Here is a 22,184-nt window from a genome sequence, read left to right as displayed (position 1 = left end):
TATTTTACAGAGTTAGTGGCAGATTTGGAGCTATTCTTGCTGATGAAATGGGTTTAGGAAAAACATTGCAATGCATTGCACTTGTCTGGACTCTTCTGCGTCAAGGCGTCTACGGGTGCAAACCTGAACTAAAGCGAGCACTAATTGTCACCCCTGGGAGTCTGGTAAAAAACTGGAAAAAAGAATTTCAGAAATGGTTGGGAAGTGAAAGGATCAAAGTCTTTACAGTTGATCAGGTAAGATCTGTTTCCAAAGGGGGATTAGGTCATGTTTGGCTCAGAATATAGGGCTTGTGATTTTTTTTTTCTTTCTTCTTTTTTCTTTTTTTTTATAAACCAGAGGCCAAAACTAGTAATTCTCTATTCATATTTATTTGTAATACTTTATTTCTCCATATAGGCATTTAGCGCTCAGTAACCAATACATAGGTCAGGCTCACCTGCCTGTGTGGCATGTGCCTTGTTTTTCTGCAGGCTTCACCTTTCAAGATGTAAAAAGTAACATGCTTCTCCCGTGCCTCTTTAGTTTAAGGAGGAGTTTCTGTTGTCTATCAAAGTGCATACCTTCCTTGATTTATGTACCAGGACATCTTCTTTGACTGACTCATGCTCCATTTCTCTGGTAGTTGCTTTTTGTTCTGTACAGAATACTCCTCCCTCTTTGTTTGGGCTCTCTGTTTCAGGTTATTTCAGGAGGTTATTCCCTCTGCTGTCACTGTTGAGAGTTAGGTTTCTGTAGGAATCATTTAAAGTCTCATGAGTTACCAAGCCTATAGTCTAATATCTAATGTGAATACCTCTCATCTGCAGAAGAAAGTAGACAAGTAAAAATCTTAATAAAGAAGTGGGATACTGCTGATTCCTGTCCTATAGTGTAGCTGGTCCCACTGGTAACGACACTCCCAAGTTCCTGTAGTGTCTGGATGATTCCCGTGAGGAAGTACCACATCTTTTAATCTCCCTGCTACACCTTTAGGGTCTTGCATTTGATTTTGAAACACAAAACTCTCTCTGTCCTTTACCGCAAAGACTAGAAGTTTTAACACAGATGTAGCTACTTTTATTACTACATCAGGCAGGAAAGCACCTGGCCAACTAAAAGACATGGGAGTTCAAGGAGTGAGGCTGTAGCATCACAGGCTTTCTCTGGAGGAGGGCCACATCTTGCACTGGTTGTCCAGTCAGACTCCCTTACCATGTACATTTTTCCTATTGAGCAATCTCAGTCAGAGGGTTGTCTCCCCTTGGGACTGGCGTTCATTAAGCTCATGCTTTTGGGAGACTTGCTCATACCTTTGTTAATGCTTCTGAAGCCTTCAGATTCAAGCTCAGGTTTTTATAATTTACCATCCACTATTTCTTTTCTTAAAAATTCTGGTGCATATGTCCATATGGAGTGGCATTCATAGCAGAAAGGAAAGGAAAGTTGTTTAGCAAACCGTGGTTTCAATATGTACCTTCAGCAATCTGCCATACCCCTGCTTTTTCCTTGCTCCTCTGTATTTGAATTGTGCCAGTGGGAGGAAGTGAGAACTAATAGTATCTGCACTGGTGCTTGCAACAGAGTTACAGATATTTATTTTCCAAAGTTATTTTTTAATTTAGTAGTTCCATGCAAGTAGATTGAAAAAACAAATAATACTCAGTTCTAAAGATGAGCTGATTCTTCCATTGACCAGTTTTGCTTTAGAAGTTTCTAAATGAAGTGGATACAAGGCAAAATATAATATGGCAACGTTTTTAGCTGAAAAGGTAGAAATAATTGAACATTTTCTCCCAGTTTTTATGAATAATTTTCGGAGGAGAGAAACAGAATGTGCTGACAGTTACTATGACCCAAAATGCCAGTAGCTTTCATTTTCTTTTAATTTAAATAACTTTAATATTCTTACTCATCTTGCTGGAGCCATTTGGATTGAGGACCCTCAGTAGCTTTTAAGCTTGTATTCCCAAATAGCAAGGAATATGTTGTCATGCAAAAGGAAGACTCGGTATGACTTGCCTCGGGTATAATGAGGTATTTCAAAATAATTTACTGTCTATCTTCTCTGGAAAAACAGCAATTACCATACTGTTATTTCTTCACTATAGCTTAAAAGGAAGAGCTTGTCTCAAAGGGTTTTTTCAGTTTTATAAGGAACACATACACAGAACTGGAGGACTTTAAAAAATGTGTTAGGCATATTTTCCTCACTTTAACACTGAAACACCACAAACTGATCTTAACCCTTCAGTAATAAGCTCTTAAAAAACAGGTTATTAGCTGCTTTTAAAATGTGATTGCAGTTTATTTCTGTTAAAATGCAAATATAATGTAGAGGACATTGCTTTTAACAGGAAGATATCCCTACAAAGGTTGCATTTTTGTCTCATTAATCCGTGTTATCAGCATCTGAGACGTCTTTGACAGAATAATGCCTTTATCTGTTTGCAGAGTATCACTTCCAGTGGGGTTGATTTGGTTTGGTTTTAAGGTTAAAATATCTGGAGAATTAACTAATTCAAGGTTTACATTGCTTCATGATTCACCATTTTTAAAATTTATACTTCATGTTGGATTTGGACTCATGCAAAGAAGAGTCTGTTCAAAGAGTAAGTCTGGGATGTTTTGGAGCTCTAATGCTGATTGACAGTTGCTCCATATGTGGCTCACTCGCTTAAACCTGTCAAGTCACCTTAGGTAATTGTGAAAAGGGGGGCTATAATACATACATATATTACAGCCTGTTAAGAGGATAACTTAATTATGTGAAATTATCTTGTATATTTATTTTCATTTTCAGTCCATCCTCTACTGCTGTTGTTACATACAGCAGGGAATATGTTATAATTGGCTGCAGGGGGCTTATGGTGTGGCAAGACTCTCCTGCTTGTTTAAGGAGTTCAGACAATCTGGAAGAGTGGATGCTGTACCAGGGGAGGGAAGGACACTTGAGGCAGTTCCCCAATGCCCCCACCGCTTTCTCTGTAGTTTCATCCTACACCCAGAAAGAGTAGGAAAACAAAGTGATTTCTGAACACTGGGAATCTTCTGATGCTTGATCAATCCCAAAGACATTGCCTCTGTCTTCTGGGCTGCAGCGTGGAGCCCAAATACTAGTCAGGGACAACACTGGGTGTTGCCTGCAGAGTTCCTCTGTGTCTTTGTCTCTGGTTTGGGAGATTTTCTGCTCCTATTTTGACAGTAAAAACATTGGCTAGAAAACTGGTAGTTAACTACAGTCCTGGAAATAACAGAATGCTTGGGTCCTGTCCAAACACCTGGGGAAATCAGTGCATGCCTGTGTTACCTGCTCCCTTGCTTCCTCAGACACGTGTGGGCCTCTTCATGAGCAGCATGTGGGGAGTGATCTGCCACAGGTACTTTATGAGATTAATGTGCCAGATTCAGCACATAGATTCATTTGAATCACCTGCTAGGAGGCTGTAAAGATTGTGGTAATTAAGTGGTGCTGCTTTTACAGTGTATTACACCATCTGGCTCCACACTTAGTTGTCTGTGTTCGGTAACTGATCTTTGGAAATAAAAATACCTTCTGAGGCTCTAGCTTGATTTGCTTTCACAGTTAAAGAGGTCCTTCGGCTTATCAACTGGGTTCGTAGTCTGCTTAGTTAGTGAACATCATGGAAGGATCATGCAGGGAATTAGCGTCTGGAGCTAAGTGGAAGGGTAAAGGACATGCCCAGAGTACATTTTTCCATTTTTATGCATACTTGCAAGACAGGCAAACAATCCCAGTCCATTCACAAGTCTGCACAGAAATGTACCTATTTCTGGGAAACTTTTTTTGAATAAGCTCCCTGTCACATTGCAGGGACTTTTTATTTATAATGTCTCTTTCTTTCAGTAGACATCAGAAGTCTTGATATCCATGGGAAGGAAAAGGGTTTGAATGGGGGCAAAGAGACTCACAGCCATTTTATGACCACTAATACGGGGTGTAGAAATCAATTGCATTTATTTACTGATAGGCTTGTGTTCAGAGTCTCGTTCTGGGCTCTATTTTCTGAGTCCCAGGCTGCCCTTAGCTGTTGGTCAACCAATCAATGTTAAGGACTTGGAACAAAGCCAATACAATATTCAGTTCAAAACTACAAGAAGAATTTTAGATTGGTGAAATACAGTAATTTCCTACTGGACCACATCACTACACCCTGCAGCTTGTGATCCCAGAGTGAATGTACAGGCAGCTACTTCTGCCTCTTTGTTGTCTTGCTTTAATTATTCATTTGAAGCTTACCTAAAGGCCAGGACAGGAAAGCTGTTGCAGGGAGGCTGTGGTTTTTACCTTCATGGTAATGTGTCTCAGAGGATTTGAAGGCCTAAAAGAATAATAAATTTTCTTTAGTGAGGTGGTAAAACTCTAAATTGCTGTATCAGATCCTGTATTTCCTTTGCAAATTAGGAAAGAATCAATAATCCAGACCCATGAAGGAGATAGCAAATGTCCTGTGTTATGATAAAAAAATAATTCTGTAGACATTGAATGTTTAAGGACTATGGTGAGTGATCTCACATAGTTGTGTGATATCTTTTCCTTTGTACCCGCAGGACCATAAAGTAGAAGAATTCATCGGTTCTCCACTTTATTCAGTTCTGATAATCAGTTACGAGATGATACTGCGATCTTTGGATCAAATTCAGGCCATAGAATTTAACCTCCTAATCTGTGACGAAGGACATCGTCTGAAAAATAGCTCTATTAAGACAACTACAGCCCTCACCAGTCTATCTTGTGAGAGGAGAATTATCCTTACTGGTTAGTATCTGTAGCTACTTTTAATACTTTGCTATGTTGATAGTGCTAGGTTGGGGTAATGGAAGAAGATATTGTAAGTTTCGCAGGAGGACGGGCTAAATTTTGGTAATGGATATTAAAATCCCAAATCTAATGTCTTAAATAGACATCTATGTAAACAAACAATACTTCTAAAAAATAAGTGCAAAATTTGCCTGCCTTCAGGGACAGGCAAGGAGCCTGGGAACTTATGTAAAGAAGTCAGGACTCTGTTAACAGGCACCCAGTGTTTTCCTTTGTACTTATGTAGTGAAGTTGATTTAGAACTGAACTTTTTAAATTCCTTTGTCAAAACTACTAGATGTGCAGTCTGTATAGCTAGGGGGACAGGAGTTTGTTAATCGTGATAAAGTTCTAGATCAATTCAGTGTTCAGAGTAATTTTAATGGAAACATCTGTTTTCAGAATGCCTTCTCAACATTAAACCCTGCTTTCAACAACTGTGCTGCTGTCATTTTCAAAACAAAAAGGTTACCCAATACAGGTGATTTTTTTTTTTCTCTCTTTCCAGGTACTCCAATCCAAAATGACTTGCAAGAATTTTATGCATTAATAGAGTTTGTGAATCCAGGAATACTTGGTTCTTTATCCACATATAGAAAGGTTTATGAGGAACCAATTGTCAAATCTAGAGAACCTTCAGCAACAAAGGTATATTATTAACAAAATGCAGTTTTAGGGGAAAATTCGTAGACAACACTGTGAAATTTACTTTCTATGGAAAAAAATAAAGCTCAGGACTAATAGTAGCAAAAGCTTTTTACCTTCCTTTTTGAAATAAAATCACTTGTTCTCAAAAGGAAGCTGGAGGAATATGTGCATGTTGAAATCATGGTATTGCAACTGCCTATTAATTATCAAGCAAAAATTGCCTTTTAACACCTTGCATTCCCAAAAATGCCATGTGCATTACCATATGATGATGCTTTATTCATTCTTAGTTTCTCCACTGTACTGCAAAATCTGCATGATTTTATTGCATCAGTCAAGGAATCTGGAATATAATTCAAGCCATGGTTATCTTCTGGGACATTATCTGCTCTGTTTAAGACTTTAGAAACCGGACTTAGAATTAAACTAATGCAGTCATACTAATTGGAGAAGATTTGGTTGTTACAGTCCCCTGTAAGAAAATGGTATCCTACATTTTAGATGTTCTTTAACTACCTAATACAGAAAATTATTGTGATGAAATGCAAGATTACAATTCATTTGGTGCTTTTCTTCTTTTAGGAGGAAAAGGAACTAGGTGAAAAAAGAGCAGCAGAACTCACACGCCTCACTGGACTCTTTATTCTTAGGAGAACACAGGAGGTTATAAACAAATTTCTGCCCCCTAAAAAGGAAAGCATAATCTTCTGCCGACCAACAGCACTGCAACTTGAATTGTATCGAAAATTGCTTAGTTCTCGAATGATTAGGTCCTGTCTACAAGGCAGGTTTGAAAACAGTCCTCACCTAATATGTATAGGAGCTTTGAAAAAACTTTGCAATCATCCGTGTCTTCTGTTTAAAGCTATAAAGGTATCTGTTTGCTTTGGGGTGGGGACCTGCAATTAGTTATTTCAGCAGACAATAAAAACTCTGTGCAAGTCACTTAAGGTCATTTCCATACTCTCTTCTCACATAAAACTTGGTTTAGAAGATCTGCTTTCAAAAGCTAAACATTAAGAAATCTGAATGAATTCAGGGAAGGTATCTCAACAGTTTCCTGTTGCCTTACAGTATTTTCTTTTTCTTCATGTATTTTCCCTCTTAATCTTGTCTCTGAATAGTTGTAAAAGTACATATAAATGTGAAATTTACAAAGAACACTCTTAGCTAAAGATCACTCTCTGTACTTTGTTTGCTGGTTCCTCTGAAACCTCCCTGTCCACGTGATAATTTCAGTCTCTCAAGCTCAGTGGCACTGGGAGCAGCAGGCTCGAGATGTCAGTGGAACTAGGTGACTCCATTTCCACTTTTGGGATCCTATCACACTGTATACCTTTTATTTCTAAAGAAATGTTCTTATTCCTATATGTAAATAATGTGATAGTTAGAATTTGGTAATACTAAGTCCCATGACAACTAGTCACAGTTCAAGTAACGTATAAATGTAAATCTTTTAAGAAAGATGTGCTTCATGACTTTGTAGGAATGTCCACAGCACAGACCACTCTGTAACTTTCAACACTGCCAGTTTTATTGCCCTATACTTCATAGTAAAAGCATTAGAAGTTTTTCCTACGTGAAAGTGTAAGTCTTCAGAAACTTACAGGGCTGGAAAGGATCATATGCGCAAATCATTGCCATTGTAGGTTTGGCATTTGAGTAGTTTGGCTTTTTACTACCCCATGAAACATTGATGTTCAAATTACAGAAAAATATTACCTGTATTTCTTTTATTGCGGGCCTTTCTTCATTTCCAGTTGCATAACTGAATCTTAATGACAGCAACTTCCTAAAAAAAGTCAATGACTGGGAAGTTCCATAATAAGATATTATGGGATTTAGAATAAACAGAGTATTGATTTATTTTTTTCCTCCCAAATTTTAGATATGGCTTTGCTGTGGATGTAGATATGCGTGGCTGCTAAAGTAGACAAGTAGAACCCATTTTTGAGTTTGAAGTATTTCAACTTTCTACTCAGGTGGAAATAACATCTTAGATTAGAGGGTGTAAACCAGAATGAACATTATTGGTATTTTAAAACTGCACTTTCAGTCCAGTTTGGGAAGTTGTTGTGCTCACGTGATACACTACTTTGTGGCAGCTTTTGATGTCTCTCTTTTGTTTTGTAATAAAAATCTAGCCAAGTTTAAATACCTCCCCCAAACATGTTAAAGGGTATATGGAACTTGGATCCTTTTTATTTTCAATAGGAAAAAAGCAGTGATCCTATGTCTGATGAACATGATGAGTCCAGCCTTTATGAAGGTCTAATAGATGTCTTTCCACAAGATTACGCTTTGGACACTTTCTCTGAAACTGATTCAGGAAAATTGCAGGTGCTGGTAAAGTTGTTAGCAGCAATCCGTGAGCTCAACTCTTCTGAAAGGCAAGTGTAAAAGAAACGTGAAGGGGAGATGATGGGAATGACCTTCTGGATATTGTTTTGCTTTTCAGCTGCATGGGGATGTAATGTTAAACACAAAAGCATAACAACTGTTTGCTGAGGTGCCAAACATAGTTATGCATTGCACTCCTGGCTCTTTGCTGTTAAATTACTAAACTGGGATTTGCTGCTGACATAATTTTTAAAGATGCTCTTCATATTTTTTCCAGATAAGGATACTTTCATTTCTCCTACCAAATCCCAGCAAGTAAGATAGTTTGCTGCAGCACTAAAATATTTTTAATTACTAGATTCTAAGTTATTTCCTCTTTAATTATGCTTAAAGGCTCAGTGCTTGCTGCCTTTTCTGTTCAGGCTACCCAGTTTCAGCAGATGAACTTGAACAGCAACTGCTTATTTCTGCACTGGTAAATGCCACTGACATTTAGGAAAGCCTCTGTTTATTGTGGGGTAACACGGTCAGTTACTGTGCAATTGTCAATTCACTGAAATCTCACATGGCCTTTTGTCCTGTGATAACTTTTATGGACCCATGCCTTAAAGCCCAGCTATTCCAAAAGTATTTAGCTTTTAACTTTTATTTAAATCGATGCTTAAATAGGCCATACTCTTCAGTAATGGGAAGTAACAGTGGAATTTGGAGATCACAAAATCTTAAGATTAGAAGGGACCTCAGAATATCATCTAGTCCAACCCCACTGCCAGAGCAGGGACACTTAATAGTAGGTCACACAGGAACTTGTCCAGGTGGGTTTTGAATGTCTCCAGAGAAGGAGACTCCACAACCCATCTGGGCAGCCTGTTCCAGTGCTCCCTCACCCTCACAGTGAAGAAGTTTTTCCTTACGTTTCTTTGAAACCTCTTATGTTCCAGCTTGTACCTGTTGCCCCTTGTCCTATCACTGGGCACCACTGAGAACAGCCTGGCTCCATCTTCATGACATTCACCCTTTATGGACTTATAAACATTCATAAGGTCACCCCTCAGTCTCCTCCAAGCTGAAGAGCCCCAGCTCCCTCAGTCTTTCATCACAAGGGAGATGCTCCACTCCCTTCATCATCTCGATGACCCTGTGCTGAACTCTCTCCAGCAGCTCGCTGTCCTTCTTGAACTGAGAGGCCCAGAACTGGACACAATATTCCAGATGTGGTCTCATGAGGGCAGAGCAGAGGGAGAGGAGAACTTCTCTTGACCTACTGCCCACAGCCCTTCTAATACACCGCATGATGCCATTGGCCTTCTTGGCCACAAGGATACATTGCTGGCTCATGCTCATCCTGCTGTCCACCACGACCCCGAGTTTGCTTTCCCCTGCACTGCTCTCTTAATAATTCATTCCCCAACCTGTACTGGTACCTGGAGTTGTTCTTTCCCAGATGCAAGACTCTACATTTGTCCTTGTTGAATTTCATTAGGTTTCTCCCTGCCCAACTCTCCAGCCTGTCCAGGTCTCATTGAATGGCAGCACAGCCTTCTGGTGTGTCAGCCACTCCCCCTAGTTTAGTATCATCAGCAAACTTGCTGACAGTGCCCTCTGTTCCCTCATCAAGGTCATTAATGAATATATTGAACACTACTGGTCCTAGCACCGACCCCTGAAGGACTCCATTAGATACAGGCGAGATGCTCTTTCTGCAGATCAGAAAGCTGAGATTATTGTTGCAGAGTATATGCCTGTCATCCATTGAAACCAATAACAGCTAAATATCTAAATGTACTGGCCTTATTTCTTGTAGGTCAAAAGACAAAATGTTATCAGGAGATAGCACTTCTCCCTGTATAACTGCTGTATGAGCTGCTGGTGTTGAGACATTATTTTCCACCTTTAGTGATTTAATTCACTGCTGTTCATGTTTCTCTTTCTTCTATTTTTTTTTCTATTTTTTTGCTTCTGTTTCTCTAATCTTATTAGTACTAAATAGTCTTTGCAAGATACAGACTCAATTCCAGTCCTCTTCTGAAGTCAACACTATTTTTGAGTGAAAATGATGGTATGAATTTGGGTTTGGTCAAAAAACAAACAAACAAATCAGTCTTTCGAACATATCTTGGATATAGTTCAGTTGTAAAGTGTAATAATAAAAATACTTCAATTAAAAAATGTTAATTTATCAGGTTTTCTCTGAAAATATTTGTCTCATTCTTCACTACTTGTTTGTAATCAAAATTACTTTTAAAAATGGAGCACCTTTGATGGAATTCATTGCGTTTAGTTTAGATTATAAAAGACTTCCAAAGAAGATCTGGCAGAATATACCCCGACTGTCTTTATTATTTTATTTGTGGCTTAAATTCAAAAGATTATTTTTTTCCCCAATCAGTAGAATCATCCTCAATATCTGGGAGGACAGAAATTTTAGATTTGCAGATCTCTGAAATTTATTTAGTCAAAATTTCAGAGGAAAAAAATACCAACACAGAATGAGTCATTGGTGTCACGGGTCAGCTTTTAAAAAAATAACAACAAAAATCCAGACTATATCATTTGTGACATCTTTCACTAGCCTTCATCCCAGTTGTTTTCAGTTATTAAAGGTAGGAAAGTCTTACTGCTTTCCTATTTGACTTTCATGATTTTTTTAATTAGAATTTTACAAGCTTGTCTATAGAAGTTCACAGTAGCTTTTTCAGTAAGTAGAGTCAGATATTTATTAGCTGCTACGATACCCTCTGCAAAGACTGCCTTAACAACAGCTATTTTGGTTTTTTAAAATAAAATCCATCTTTTCCCTTGGTTCCTGATCCCTGCAATCTATGCATTAAGCCAAATTCTGAAAACATTTGTTATTTAACGTTTGAATCTTGTCAGCAGGTATAATGCATCCAAATCTAGTACGTGCTTCAAATGAATAAGAAATGTTTTATTTCTTGGGAAATACGGGTAATGTCAGGTTGAGGTGTAGTTTTTTCTTGACTTGTAATTTTATTTTCTTAGATGACTTAATTTGTTATTGGTCTTTTTCTCAAGGTCTGAGATGATAACTTTGTTTTATTGTTTGACAGAGTCGTACTGGTATCCAATTACACTCAGACATTAAACATATTACAAGAGACATGCAAACGTTATGGATACTCTTATACTAGACTTGATGGAAATACTCCCGTCTCCCAAAGACAACAGATTGTTGATACTTTTAATAGTAAATTCAGTCCAGCTTTTATCTTTTTGCTGAGTTCAAAGGCTGGTGGAGTAGGACTGAACCTGGTCGGAGCATCTCATTTGATCCTGTATGATATTGATTGGAACCCAGCTACGGATATTCAGGTCTGGTAACAGCTGTGTACATGAGGGTTGGGATGGGCATCCAATGATTTTTTGATTGATTTTGAAATGCCTGACTTTGCATGTCTTATTGCTACCCAGTTATAACATTGCATCTGGACAAGTGCAATACTGAAGGAAAAGCCTTTCTGAGAAGAAAAGGAGGACTATTTCTCTGACTTATTGTACATATTGGGATCATTAGAAGCCCTGTTGCAGTAAAGAATAAAAAGGTTAAATTCTGTGGTTCTTTGGAGGAGCAAATCATTTATCCCCTCTGTCTCCTGACCTCTTTTTAACTGTAAAGATGTCTGGTTTCTAAAAAGAAAAGAAAAGAAAAACATGATTAGACTGCATAGCAAGTGTGGCTGTTGATTTGCAATACCTGAGAAAAAGGGAGAGGTTCTGCTCAGAATTAAGAGCATGCGAAAATCACGTGTCAGTGATGTTAGAAGAAAGAAAACAAAGGCAGCGCAGTGCTGTTCTTACAGTAGCACTCCTGGCTCCAAGGGGTTATGTGGTTGGTATAAGAATGTTCAGTTAAGTTGTCTGTAATAATAACAGTTTTTAAAAATCTTTTTAGAAACACAGTAAAAAGCATTTTATTGCAGAGTAATGCTGTGTGCTTAATACCTGAAATAAGCACTGATCCCTGGCTCTGCTCCTGTTCCAAGTGAGAATTAGTACCCTCATGTGGTCGCTTGTCTTGTTGCTTGAAACACAGACTGCAAAATAGGTGAAATGGCTACAGGTTGCCAAAGACTAGAGACCATATTGTGAGTACTTGTACCCAGTATGTAGGTGTAACCCTTAACATTTCTGAAAAAAATCATATAGCAGTACTCAGTTACATTTTGTTTGTTTAAGAACTAAAGAGGGTGTGAAACACTCATTTTACAATTTCAAAAGAAATGGAAAGGTCATTGTTAAAGATGTGTTGTGGCAAAAACCAATTGTGGAGACAAGGGAGAATGATGAGTATTCGTGAAATAGTAAATAGTTGCTAATGCTTGGAAAACAAATATGGAGAGGAGATGTCTGGCAGGAAAGAGTTGAAACCCCCACTTTCCTACTGGAGTATACAGAGAGAAGGGGAATGTAAATGGCAGAAAGTAAGTTACATTTTCAAAATTATTTACAGTTAATGCCTGCAGACTTTTATAAAAACAGTCAAAGAGAGTCACTGAGGATTGCTGTCTTTGGACAACATCTTTTTGAATAAGCTGGCAGAACTAGTAATTTGATCAGTAGAGGCTACAAGTTTTTAGTTGAAACAGCATTGTATGATAGGCTGTTAATGCTCTTCATCTTTTTGCTTTCTTCAGGCAATGGCTAGAGTGTGGAGAGATGGTCAGAAGCATACTGTGTATATCTACAGACTGCTAACCACAGGTCAGAGGTGATGCTCAAACATACCCTAAAGTGAGACAGCTATTGAAATTTCATCCATGACAGAAAAGGAGGGAGTGTTTTAGAAATAATTTATTCTTTTAAAAGATATATGTTATTTGTTCTGGATTCACTTAGAGACATCCCATGGATTCATTTACCTCTGCTTTGCTTTTGCTTGAATAACTGAAAGTAGTGATTTAGCATTTCCTGTGACATTGTCGTGAAAAAAATGGATTTGACTTTTCTTCTTTACAAGTACCAGTCAAAAATTATCCTGGTGTATCTTTTTTTTTCAATACAGGATCAATAGAAGAAAAGATTTATCAAAGACAGATCAGCAAACAAGACCTTTCTGGGGCAGTTGTAGACCTTTCCAAGACATCTGAACATATCCATTTTTCCATTGAGGAGCTTAAAAATCTCTTTACTCTTCATGAAGATTCCAACTGTGTTACCCACGACTTGCTTGAGTGTGACTGTATGGGAAAGACAGACTATCAAAGTGAGTTCCTATTTCATTATCTCTGGCCACTGCTGAGGAAGTACATACATTCTGAATATATAGTCTGATGCTCAATAAAATAGGATTGAAGTAATGAGGTTCATTACAGGATATTTGAGATATCAGCTGATATTTCTAATCAGTAGGAGCCCTTCACAAGAGGAAGAAGAGAAGAGATATGTTCCTTGCAGTAGCAACCATTTCATGTACTGTACCTCTCAATTCCTTTAATTAGCTGTGGCCAGCTCAGCTAGTGATTCATTACAATCAAAGGAGAATATATGATGTTTTGTTTTTAAATACTCAAGTAATGAGTAGCTGGTAAGACCTAGTTCAAAAGCTCTTTATTTGAGAGAGCTGTACCAGATAGGATCTACATCAGATCTCTGAATATAAGCTTTCATTTCACAGTTACTAACTAAAGCTGATACAGGATGATTAAAATAGGTATTTAAGAAAGGTTTGAAGATGGCAGTTTTAAAGCCAAGTTGCAAATATTCGCATCTATATCCTTTCTGTAGGAACTTGTCTCTTGGGGTTTTTTGGCATATCAAAATTGTTTTAAAACCTTGCTGCATATGAGTATATAAGTTTAAGTTAGGAGCAAGATTAAAAGAAAAAGAAATCCATTTTGTTTCCATCTCATCCATTTTAATTTTTATAGCTTCTCTCATTTCTTAAGGGAAAGAGTGTCCCTGGTATGTTTCTTTCCCTTGGGCATGAAAGACTATGTATGCTATTTAGAGGTGTGATAGAGAGGTACCAATAATGATATCTTCTAAATGCACATGGATACCACAAGAAAAAGAAACAAAGAGATGGCTACAAAAGTGTTTGTTCTTAATAAATATGGGCAAGAAATTAACTAATGCAGACCCAATGAGACTATTTTGCTTGATGATTTGCATGTCTCCAGGCAATGGGCTAGAACTGTGTTCCTTTCTCATCTCGTTCTACCCAAAATGAGGAGCATTTGGCTAGTGAAAACACAGTGCTTCTGTAGCCATAAGAATTCTATATTCTCATTTATTTTTCCCCCAACTACTGATTTTGTTGTCTATATCTTTCTTTAATGATTGAAAAATTAGATCTTCTCTCTTTGCACAAATAAGTAAGCCTCCACTTAGATACTATTACAGTATCTGTGTGTGAAAGTCACCTTTAATGTTAAATGGTAGTCAGATTCTCCCACTGATGTGCAGTGAGGCAGGTAGAGCTCCTGGACTGCAGAAATCCAGATAAATTTTGTGTTGTTACTGTAATGAACACTAGTACATAAAATGTTGTTTAGCATTTTGCAATTGCCTTGACACTCCTGACTGCTTCTCTTATGATTTGAACACATATTGTTTCTATCAATTCAACCACAGTGTTGTTCTCTTGGATCCTGTAACCAGGACTTCCTCAAGGGTACTTATATCCTGGTCCCAGTGAACAGTAATTCAAGGCAAAACCTGAAGGTCATTCTTGACCTAGTGGTAGAAATTATAAAGTGAGGTTTGATTTCCTCAGAGCAGAGGACAAAGTGCCTCATTGGTTCCCTAGTAAAATTGTTGTGAGTCATAGTCTTTGGTTTAATCACTCCAGAATGCAGCTGCCACCAACTGGTCTCTTTCCCTTTCCCGGGAACAAAAAGCTGCCAAATCCCATCATCAGGGAAACAGATTCTAGGTTGCTGGGCATAGATACTAGTGCACAGAAAAGGCCAAGAACTTTCGCTGGTTTGTCCCTTCCATTTCTAGCAAGTATGATTCAAAAGATAAACTAAAGAGGAGCCAAACAATATAATACAGGCATTGTAATATATGAACTTTTCATACTGATCTCCATTTGCTGTACCAACGTGACTGGGTGTTCTTATCCATTCACAAGAGGATCATCATTAGGAATCCACAGGAGTCTTGAAAGGAAGACATTTACTGTACATACATGCCTGCTCTTTTACTGGCTTTCAGATCAGCTCTGAAGCTGTAAGCCTATTGTTTTAGGAAATTGTGGTGTAATTTATGGACTTAGGAACATGGACTCTGTAAGGATTTTAGAAGCGCATCTATTCTAAATTTCCTTCTGGCCAGTAAAAGAATATGTTTCAAGTCTAGTTCCACACAAGCCAATGAAAAGGAATCTCTTGTGTATATGAGTCTTTATGGGCTCTCCAAAACTTTAAAAAGCTCAGGAATACTCTTGAGTCATTATGCTGCTCATAATGAGCATGTAATAGCATAATGCTGTTCCTAAGGAGCACATAACACTACTATGAAAATATTTGACAACAGATTTTAAACCAACAAGAAGAGTGATGCATTTTTTTTTCCATCCAAAAATGATTTCTTCATTTATCACCTGCATTGAATTAAACATGAAGCCAGCAACGTGTGGCAGACCTTGCAGTGAGCTAGTGCTGTTTCAGGCTTTAGGATCCTATGTTGAAGCAGTAGTCTTTTCCTTACTGTGATATACATTATACAATATTGTGTATATTAATCAATTTGGCATAATCTGGATGGTACAGAGCTCTAGTGTGCTGAATCAATGAAATAGCTATTCAGACTGTTCTTAGCTCTTTGGAATGTCTACTCTGGGAAGAAATAGAAGGTAGCATGAGTTTTGCTGCTACATACTTCTAGATTCAGATTTATTTAAAGAACGGGAGCAGCCCAAATGCCACAGAATTAGGAAGAAAGAAGAAAGGAAATTGCCAGATAAGATATTTCCTTTCCCATCTATGTGTAAAAGGATTTGTCTTTGTGCAAGCATATGGCAGTTATGATAAACTCAATGGGCAAGCAACAGCCTTTCCCTCTTACTGTGGATACATATGTTTGGGTTTCATTAACACAGGATTATATCTGCTGCTCTATTTTCTCTCATTTTTTATCACTAACTGGCTTATTGATTCAGATTGAATTTTTTTGTCTTTTGTCTGATTAATCTACTGCATCATTTTTTTTTCAGATCTTTCCTCAGAAAAGATTTCTGTATCTAGAAGTTGCCAGCTTGGACAATGCCATGGGAAGCCTTCTTCAAAGAAACCACTCTCCATGTCACAGTTGATGCAATGGAAACATTTCTCTGGACAGCATCAGACTCATGCTGATCCTTTCTTTGAAAGGATAAAAGAGAATGTTTCTTTCATTTTCCAGAATGTAACCAGTTCGACTTCCCCCACCTAATAAAAGTAAAGTATCTTTCCATACCACTTGCATCCTCCTCCTCCTCATGAGTCTAGTACACAACTGATATGTAGTTACCTTTTGTTCTTTTTGCCAAGTTCTGGTTTGTGTATTTTTGACAAGATTTCTGGGTAAATGTGATTCCTGGTGTTTACACAAAGTTACAGTTATTACTAAGTTAATCATAGTTACTATAATTGCAATACAAATTTGTAGAACTGTTCTTGCTCTCTGGTCTTCTGTTCCCTTGATGTCATAATTAGTAAGATTTTTTAAAAATGCACATTCCAATGTATGTCTACTTTTGTTGTTTTCATTTGGTTGTAATGAGTTATTGCTTGTAAAGCTGGCAACTCTTCAGCCAAATGTTACAAGATTAGGCAATGCTATGTACATGTATATGCTGTTAACAAGACTCTGGTTGCATCTCTGTTTTGACAATGAGGAGTTATGTTGGATAACTGTGCCTTTATAACAAGGCAGGTGTTTGTTGCCTTGAATTTACAATTTAATGAAACTCAGAGCAGTGGCCACTGAGGTCCAAAATTCTGAGGCCACAGGTTGATACTGTGACAAAATGTTCAAAAATTCTCCCTTGGCTTTTACTTGGGAAAATAAAAACCTTTAACTCTCAGAGGTACAGAGTACAGGCTTATATTGTAGAAAATTGTAGCTAACTCCTTTTAAGGACACTTTTTGCCAGACACAAGTACTGATCATACTTTCACAATACGTTCTTTTAGGACTTTATTTTCCTCCTTCTTTGAAGGCACAAAAGTGTGAAATCAGTTTACATGTCTTAAGTGAAGTACTTTGAAAGGCCCAGAAGCTCAGAAGATTGGATAATTTTCAGAAATACTGCAAACCTACAGAACTTGAAAGATCTCGAGCAAAAACAGGGCTCCATTGTGGTAATCCTGCGCTGTGCCACATGATGGTTGTTCCCTCTTGGTTCCTGTGACAGCAGCAGCTAAATCCAAATGAACTTTCAGAAAACAGTTAAAATTGGTTTGTTTTCCATGTTGTAACAGTGCTGCACTGTCACTGAGTTCACAGTCCATCCTAACTGTCAAACATTTTCCTTTCATTTTGCTGCAGTTTGGGAGCTGAAAGCCATGTGTGCTGACCTCTCTGCACCGTTTACATTAATTTCAGAGGGATTTTTTTGAGTTTCCTTTGACTCTAAATGCTGAAGGACACCAGAAAATAATGAAGATGAAAGTGAGGATGGTTGAGAAGGTCCGTCTTTCTGGCGTGTAAATTGTGTTCTTGGTAACAAAATTACTCTACTAGGTAGAGTGTGGTTCTTTAACATTTTAGGCTGGCTGTTTAAGATGCTGTTTTTCAGCCTGTGTATGGTGGACATGCTTATCCAGGTGCTGTAGTTGGTGCCTGTTCACTGGTAGAAAAAGACTGTCTGATATCTTACATCTCCGACAGCTTATTTTAATTAGCAAGGGCAAGGTTTGCCTGCAGCTGTGTAACTCAGGGAAGAGATTCTAGCCAATCTGTATAATAATGATTACTGTAATTAATAATCTGGGACTGATCATACTTCAATCTGTGGTGCCTGTAAGTTTCTGCGAGTTTTGTTCCTGTCACCGTCTGTAGGAAGCGTGCCAACATTCTCTGCTCTGCTGATGCTGATCTCATGTGTGGGTTTCCTGCAGGTACATGAACAGCTAGGTGTCAGTTTGGTTCCATAACTGGTTGGTTTGTGAGACCCTGGTCATCTCCACTGAACACACATAAGCCCCCTCTGGTTAGGAGCAAACCAACCAGCAGTGCCATTGAAGAAACTTGGGTGTATAAAAGAAGGAAGGTTGTTCCAGGTTCAACACCATGCAGTGTTTCATCATATCTGCCTCAGGCAGTCCCTCAGGGGTATCTGAGCAGTCCTTCTCACCTCCCCTGTGAGTCCTGCCCTCGGCCAGTCCCCAGTGTTGCCACACGTACCGCTGCGCACAGCACCACTGTAGCTGCATGCTGGCCAAACACCGCTCTGGCAGAGAAGCTGCTTTATTGTTTGGCCTACAAGGTAGTTTTATTCTAGCAGGTTTTAGATAAATAAAATAAAAGCTGGTGCTGGACCACCATTGAGCTCTTGAGAGGCTGGAGGAGATGAGCCCCCAGACACATAATGCTGTATGTGTGAAGGTGATCCAGCTCAGATTGTTTTGAGAGGGTTTTCTGGCAGATGGGCTATCACACTAACTGATGTTGCTTCAAGGTTAAGCCCAAAGTGGCCTATACAAACACACTCAAATGCAAGTTACAGCTTCACAGAAAGATTCCCTGTCTGTGTCCTACTATGCCAAGCTGCCCCAGGTCTCTGGCTTGGCAGCTACTTGGTGATGCTCAGTGGAAGGCTCCTCCAGCACCTACCCAAGCAGCCAAATGTACATACCTTGTTAACCCTTCACAACTTCTGGGTGTGATGGAAGTATCTTCCTTATGATGAAAGGCTGTGGGAACTGGGGCTGTTTAGTGTAGAGGAGACTGAGGGGGCATCTCATTAATATTTACAAATATCTAAAGGGTGGGTGTCAGGAGGTTGGGGCATCCCTTTTTTCTATTGTATCCAGCAACAGGACAAGGGGTAATGGTATGAAGCTGGAACACAAAAAGTTCCATTTAAACATAAGAAAAAACTATTTCACTGTTCAGGTGAGGGAGCCCTTGCACAGGCTGCCCAGGTCTCCTTCCTTGGAGGTCTTCAAGACCCACCTGGACGCGTTCCTATGTGACCTAATCTAGGTGAATCGGCTTTGGCAGGAGGGTTGGACTAGATGATCTCTAAAGGTCCCTTCCAACCCCTACCATTCTGTGATTCTGTGTGTCTCTTGCTTGTTTGGGTAAGACAATAAAACCCAAATAAAATGTTGCACACAGCATTACACATGATGCAGATTGAAAATCCTGTGAAATTACGTCTCTTACTGGAAGAATAGGTAGTGGAAAATATAGGAAGCATGAATGCAGACTCTGATTTATTATATCATCTGTGGTTCTCCCACACTAGTCTTCTACAGCCTGCAAAATGAGACTAGCCTGTCCTGCTCACATGATCGTAGTATAATAATTGTTTTCATATAGAGTGCAGCACATAGACACATGAATTTTTCACCCATAGGTAAGGAATCTCTACTAGGAAAAGTCCCTGTGATGAACTTACCCTAACCTGACTGTTGGCTGATAAAGTATGTTGAGGATTTCAAATCTCTGTAAGGTTGGATTGCCCCTTCTCTTAACAATCATGAAACTCTAGAGGCTAGTGCTGAAGGGCAAGTATCACGTTGCAGCAGAAGGTCTCAGATGTGACTTCTGGACTCACTGCCAGTGATGCCAGCTAAAAAGCACTAACTATGCAGTTTACTTTGCATGGTCCCACCAATCAATCCTAGTCTCCTAGGTCCAAGACTTGCTCTGCAGAAAGGGGGAGGCAAGGGCTCTTGAAGCTGTGGCTGTGTTCCAGTGCAATGCTTGAAATACAAAGTGTTGATTAATGTATTTGGTTGCCTTTTACAGTTTGTGAAGGATGTAAGCATTCTACTAACTATGTAAGCATTCTCCTACTAACTCCATAGGTAGTTCCTATGGACCCACACCAAAGAATGAGCCAAGTCTGCCTAACAATAGGCCTCAAAATGGTGGCTTCTTCAGTGCAGCATAAAAAGCAGCAGAAACTACAGGTGTAAGTACAATGGCAAGTAGGGTATGTTTTCAGCAAATGCTAAGCAAAGATTGCCAGTATTTGACATTTCTTAGTGCTGCAGAATCAGCATAGAGGTATGCCTGAGGCAGAGTGAGTGCAGTGCCAGCGAAACATCCCGGTGCCTCTGTCAGTGTGAGGGCTGAGGGTTAGCAAGTCAGGGTGTGCTCCATCTGAGCTGAGACGTGTTGTAGGGCACTCCCCATTTGAGCCCGTTTGCACCAGTGGATCCAGAGAGGAGCGCTCAGCCTGTCAGAAGGAGAGATCACAAAGACATATGCTCTTAAGGAATGGCCTGCTAATGTTAGAACGGCTACTGCAGGCCTCTGAATCCCACTGGGCAGAGAGGATTGTCAGCCAGCCCTCAGGTTCGGCAATCAATGTTGTGTTCCTTGCCAGCTCTTAGGTGGGAGGAGGGGATTTTGGAGAAATTCTGTTACTTGTGGTATAGGGCATACTGCCAAGGAGACAAGCGTACTGCATGTTCTCAACTGAGACCAACCCTGCTTTTAAAAAGCAGAAGGGGTGGTGGTTTATTTATTTCTGTATATTGCAACAAGGGCTTTTTTTAACCAGTTTCATGTGACTGTTTCTGTGGATTCAGCTTTTATTCATCTTGTCTTGGGTCTTTTTTTGTGATTGAGATGGTGACCTTATATCATTATTGACTTGCAATATAGCAAATATTTACTTATTGTCAGACAAGGAACTGTATAACCAGCTTTGGATGCTACAGAAGTTTGTATGGCGACTGCAGTGGGTGTATCTTGCATTTTGACAAGAGATTGACATCTGGTTAAGGGTCTGTCTTTTACAGATCATCACATTCTTCGACTCCTTATCTGGTGCAAAAAGGGTGCCAAATGGTGACTAAATGATTCTGTAATGGAATAAATTCACTGGAATTTCTTAAAATTACAAATATGGCGCAAGCTTTGACAACTGTTTGGGATCACCAGCAGGGGTTTGCAAAACGACACTCCAGCCCTCGCAGGCAAGAAACACAGAGAAGGAAAGTAGTTCTTTCATGTGCTTTCCATTGAATGAAAAGTTGACATAAATCAGGGTTGTTTATGTGTGGCTTAAATAAATCATGTGTTTGTGGCTAGAAGATTTGGGAGGGCTATGAATAACAATGAGGAAAACCACTTTTGGGTTCATAGAGTAACAGAAGAATAAGTTGAATTGAAATTTGTTTTTAACAAGGCCTTGTGTGCTATTACTTAGTGCAGAAGTTAAGACTGCTTTTGTAGACAGAGGTACTTAAGGACATGTGTGATGCAGCATTCCACTCTTGAAAGGCAATATGAATGCATTCTTTGCCTCTATCTGTGCTGCTGGAGACTGTCCTCAGGAGCCCCAAGACTCCAGGGGAAGTCAGTTTTAAAGGAGGAGTTTTGTTTAGTTGATGAGCACTGGGTTAAAGATCAGTTGAGCAATGTGATGTGCATAAATCCATGGGCCCCGATGGGATGCACCTGTGGGTGCTGAGGGAGCTGGTAGAAGTCATTGCTAAACCACTCTCCATCATCTTCAGTAAGTCATGGAGAACAGGAGATGTGCCTGAGAACTGGAGGAGAGCAAATGTCACTCCAGTCTTCAGAAAAGACAAGAAGGAAAAGTCAGGTAACTACAGACCAGTCAGCCTCACCTCCATCCCTGGAAAGGTGATGGAATGACTTATCCTGCATGCTGTCTCCGGGCATTTAAAGGGTAAGAGGGTCATTAGGAGCAGTCAACATGGCTTTACCAAGGGGAATCACGTTTGACCACCCTAATAGCTTTTTATGAAGATGTAACCAGGTGGATAGATGGTGGTAGTGCAGTGGATGTGGTTTATCTTGATTTCAGTCAAGTATTTGACACTATCTCCCACAACATCCTCACAGCAAAACTGAGAAAGTGTGGGCTGGATGTGAGGTGGATTGTGAACTGTTTGAAGGGAAGAAGGCAGAGAGTTGTGATCAATGGAGCAGGGTCTAGTTGGAGGCCTGTGTCTAGTGGAGTCTCTCAGGGGTCAGTGCTGGGACCGGTACTGTGGAGGAGTGGTTAAGGGAGAATGGACATGGACCCCAGGGTATAATGTTAGGCCCGACGGGGCAAGGCAATCTGAGTTCTAGTTATATGAATTTAATGCACAATCAAGACCAGAGTCAGAGCCATGGTTAAAGCAGTTGCTGTCACGCAGACAGCAGGCTGCTTTCTCTTCCTTCAAGGTCGGGCTGTTTTCAGCTAACGAGCTAACAGCTCAAAGTGGAAAACAACTTCGGAGAAAAACAAGATGGG

The 22,184-nt window shown here is 39.4% G+C and overlaps 1 protein-coding gene across 1 annotated transcript in view; it reads left to right on the top strand.

Moving 5' to 3' along the window:
* RAD54B (RAD54 homolog B) overlaps positions 1-16,275 on the top strand; it is a 69,643-nt gene extending 53,368 nt beyond the window's left edge. The window contains exons 7-15 of the mRNA XM_061995099.1: positions 11-236; positions 4,552-4,759; positions 5,310-5,449; positions 6,032-6,322; positions 7,664-7,839; positions 10,861-11,122; positions 12,445-12,511; positions 12,813-13,013; positions 15,969-16,275. Coding sequence (XP_061851083.1) covers positions 11-236; positions 4,552-4,759; positions 5,310-5,449; positions 6,032-6,322; positions 7,664-7,839; positions 10,861-11,122; positions 12,445-12,511; positions 12,813-13,013; positions 15,969-16,186 — 1,789 coding nt within the window. The 3' untranslated portion in view covers positions 16,187-16,275. The remainder of the gene's footprint in view (positions 1-10; positions 237-4,551; positions 4,760-5,309; positions 5,450-6,031; positions 6,323-7,663; positions 7,840-10,860; positions 11,123-12,444; positions 12,512-12,812; positions 13,014-15,968) is intronic.
* The last annotated feature ends 5,909 nt before the right edge of the window (positions 16,276-22,184 follow it).

This window comes from Colius striatus, chromosome 4, assembly GCF_028858725.1.
Source record: "Colius striatus isolate bColStr4 chromosome 4, bColStr4.1.hap1, whole genome shotgun sequence".
NCBI lineage: Eukaryota > Metazoa > Chordata > Aves > Coliiformes > Coliidae > Colius > Colius striatus.
This window is presented reverse-complemented; position numbering and strand designations above follow the sequence as displayed.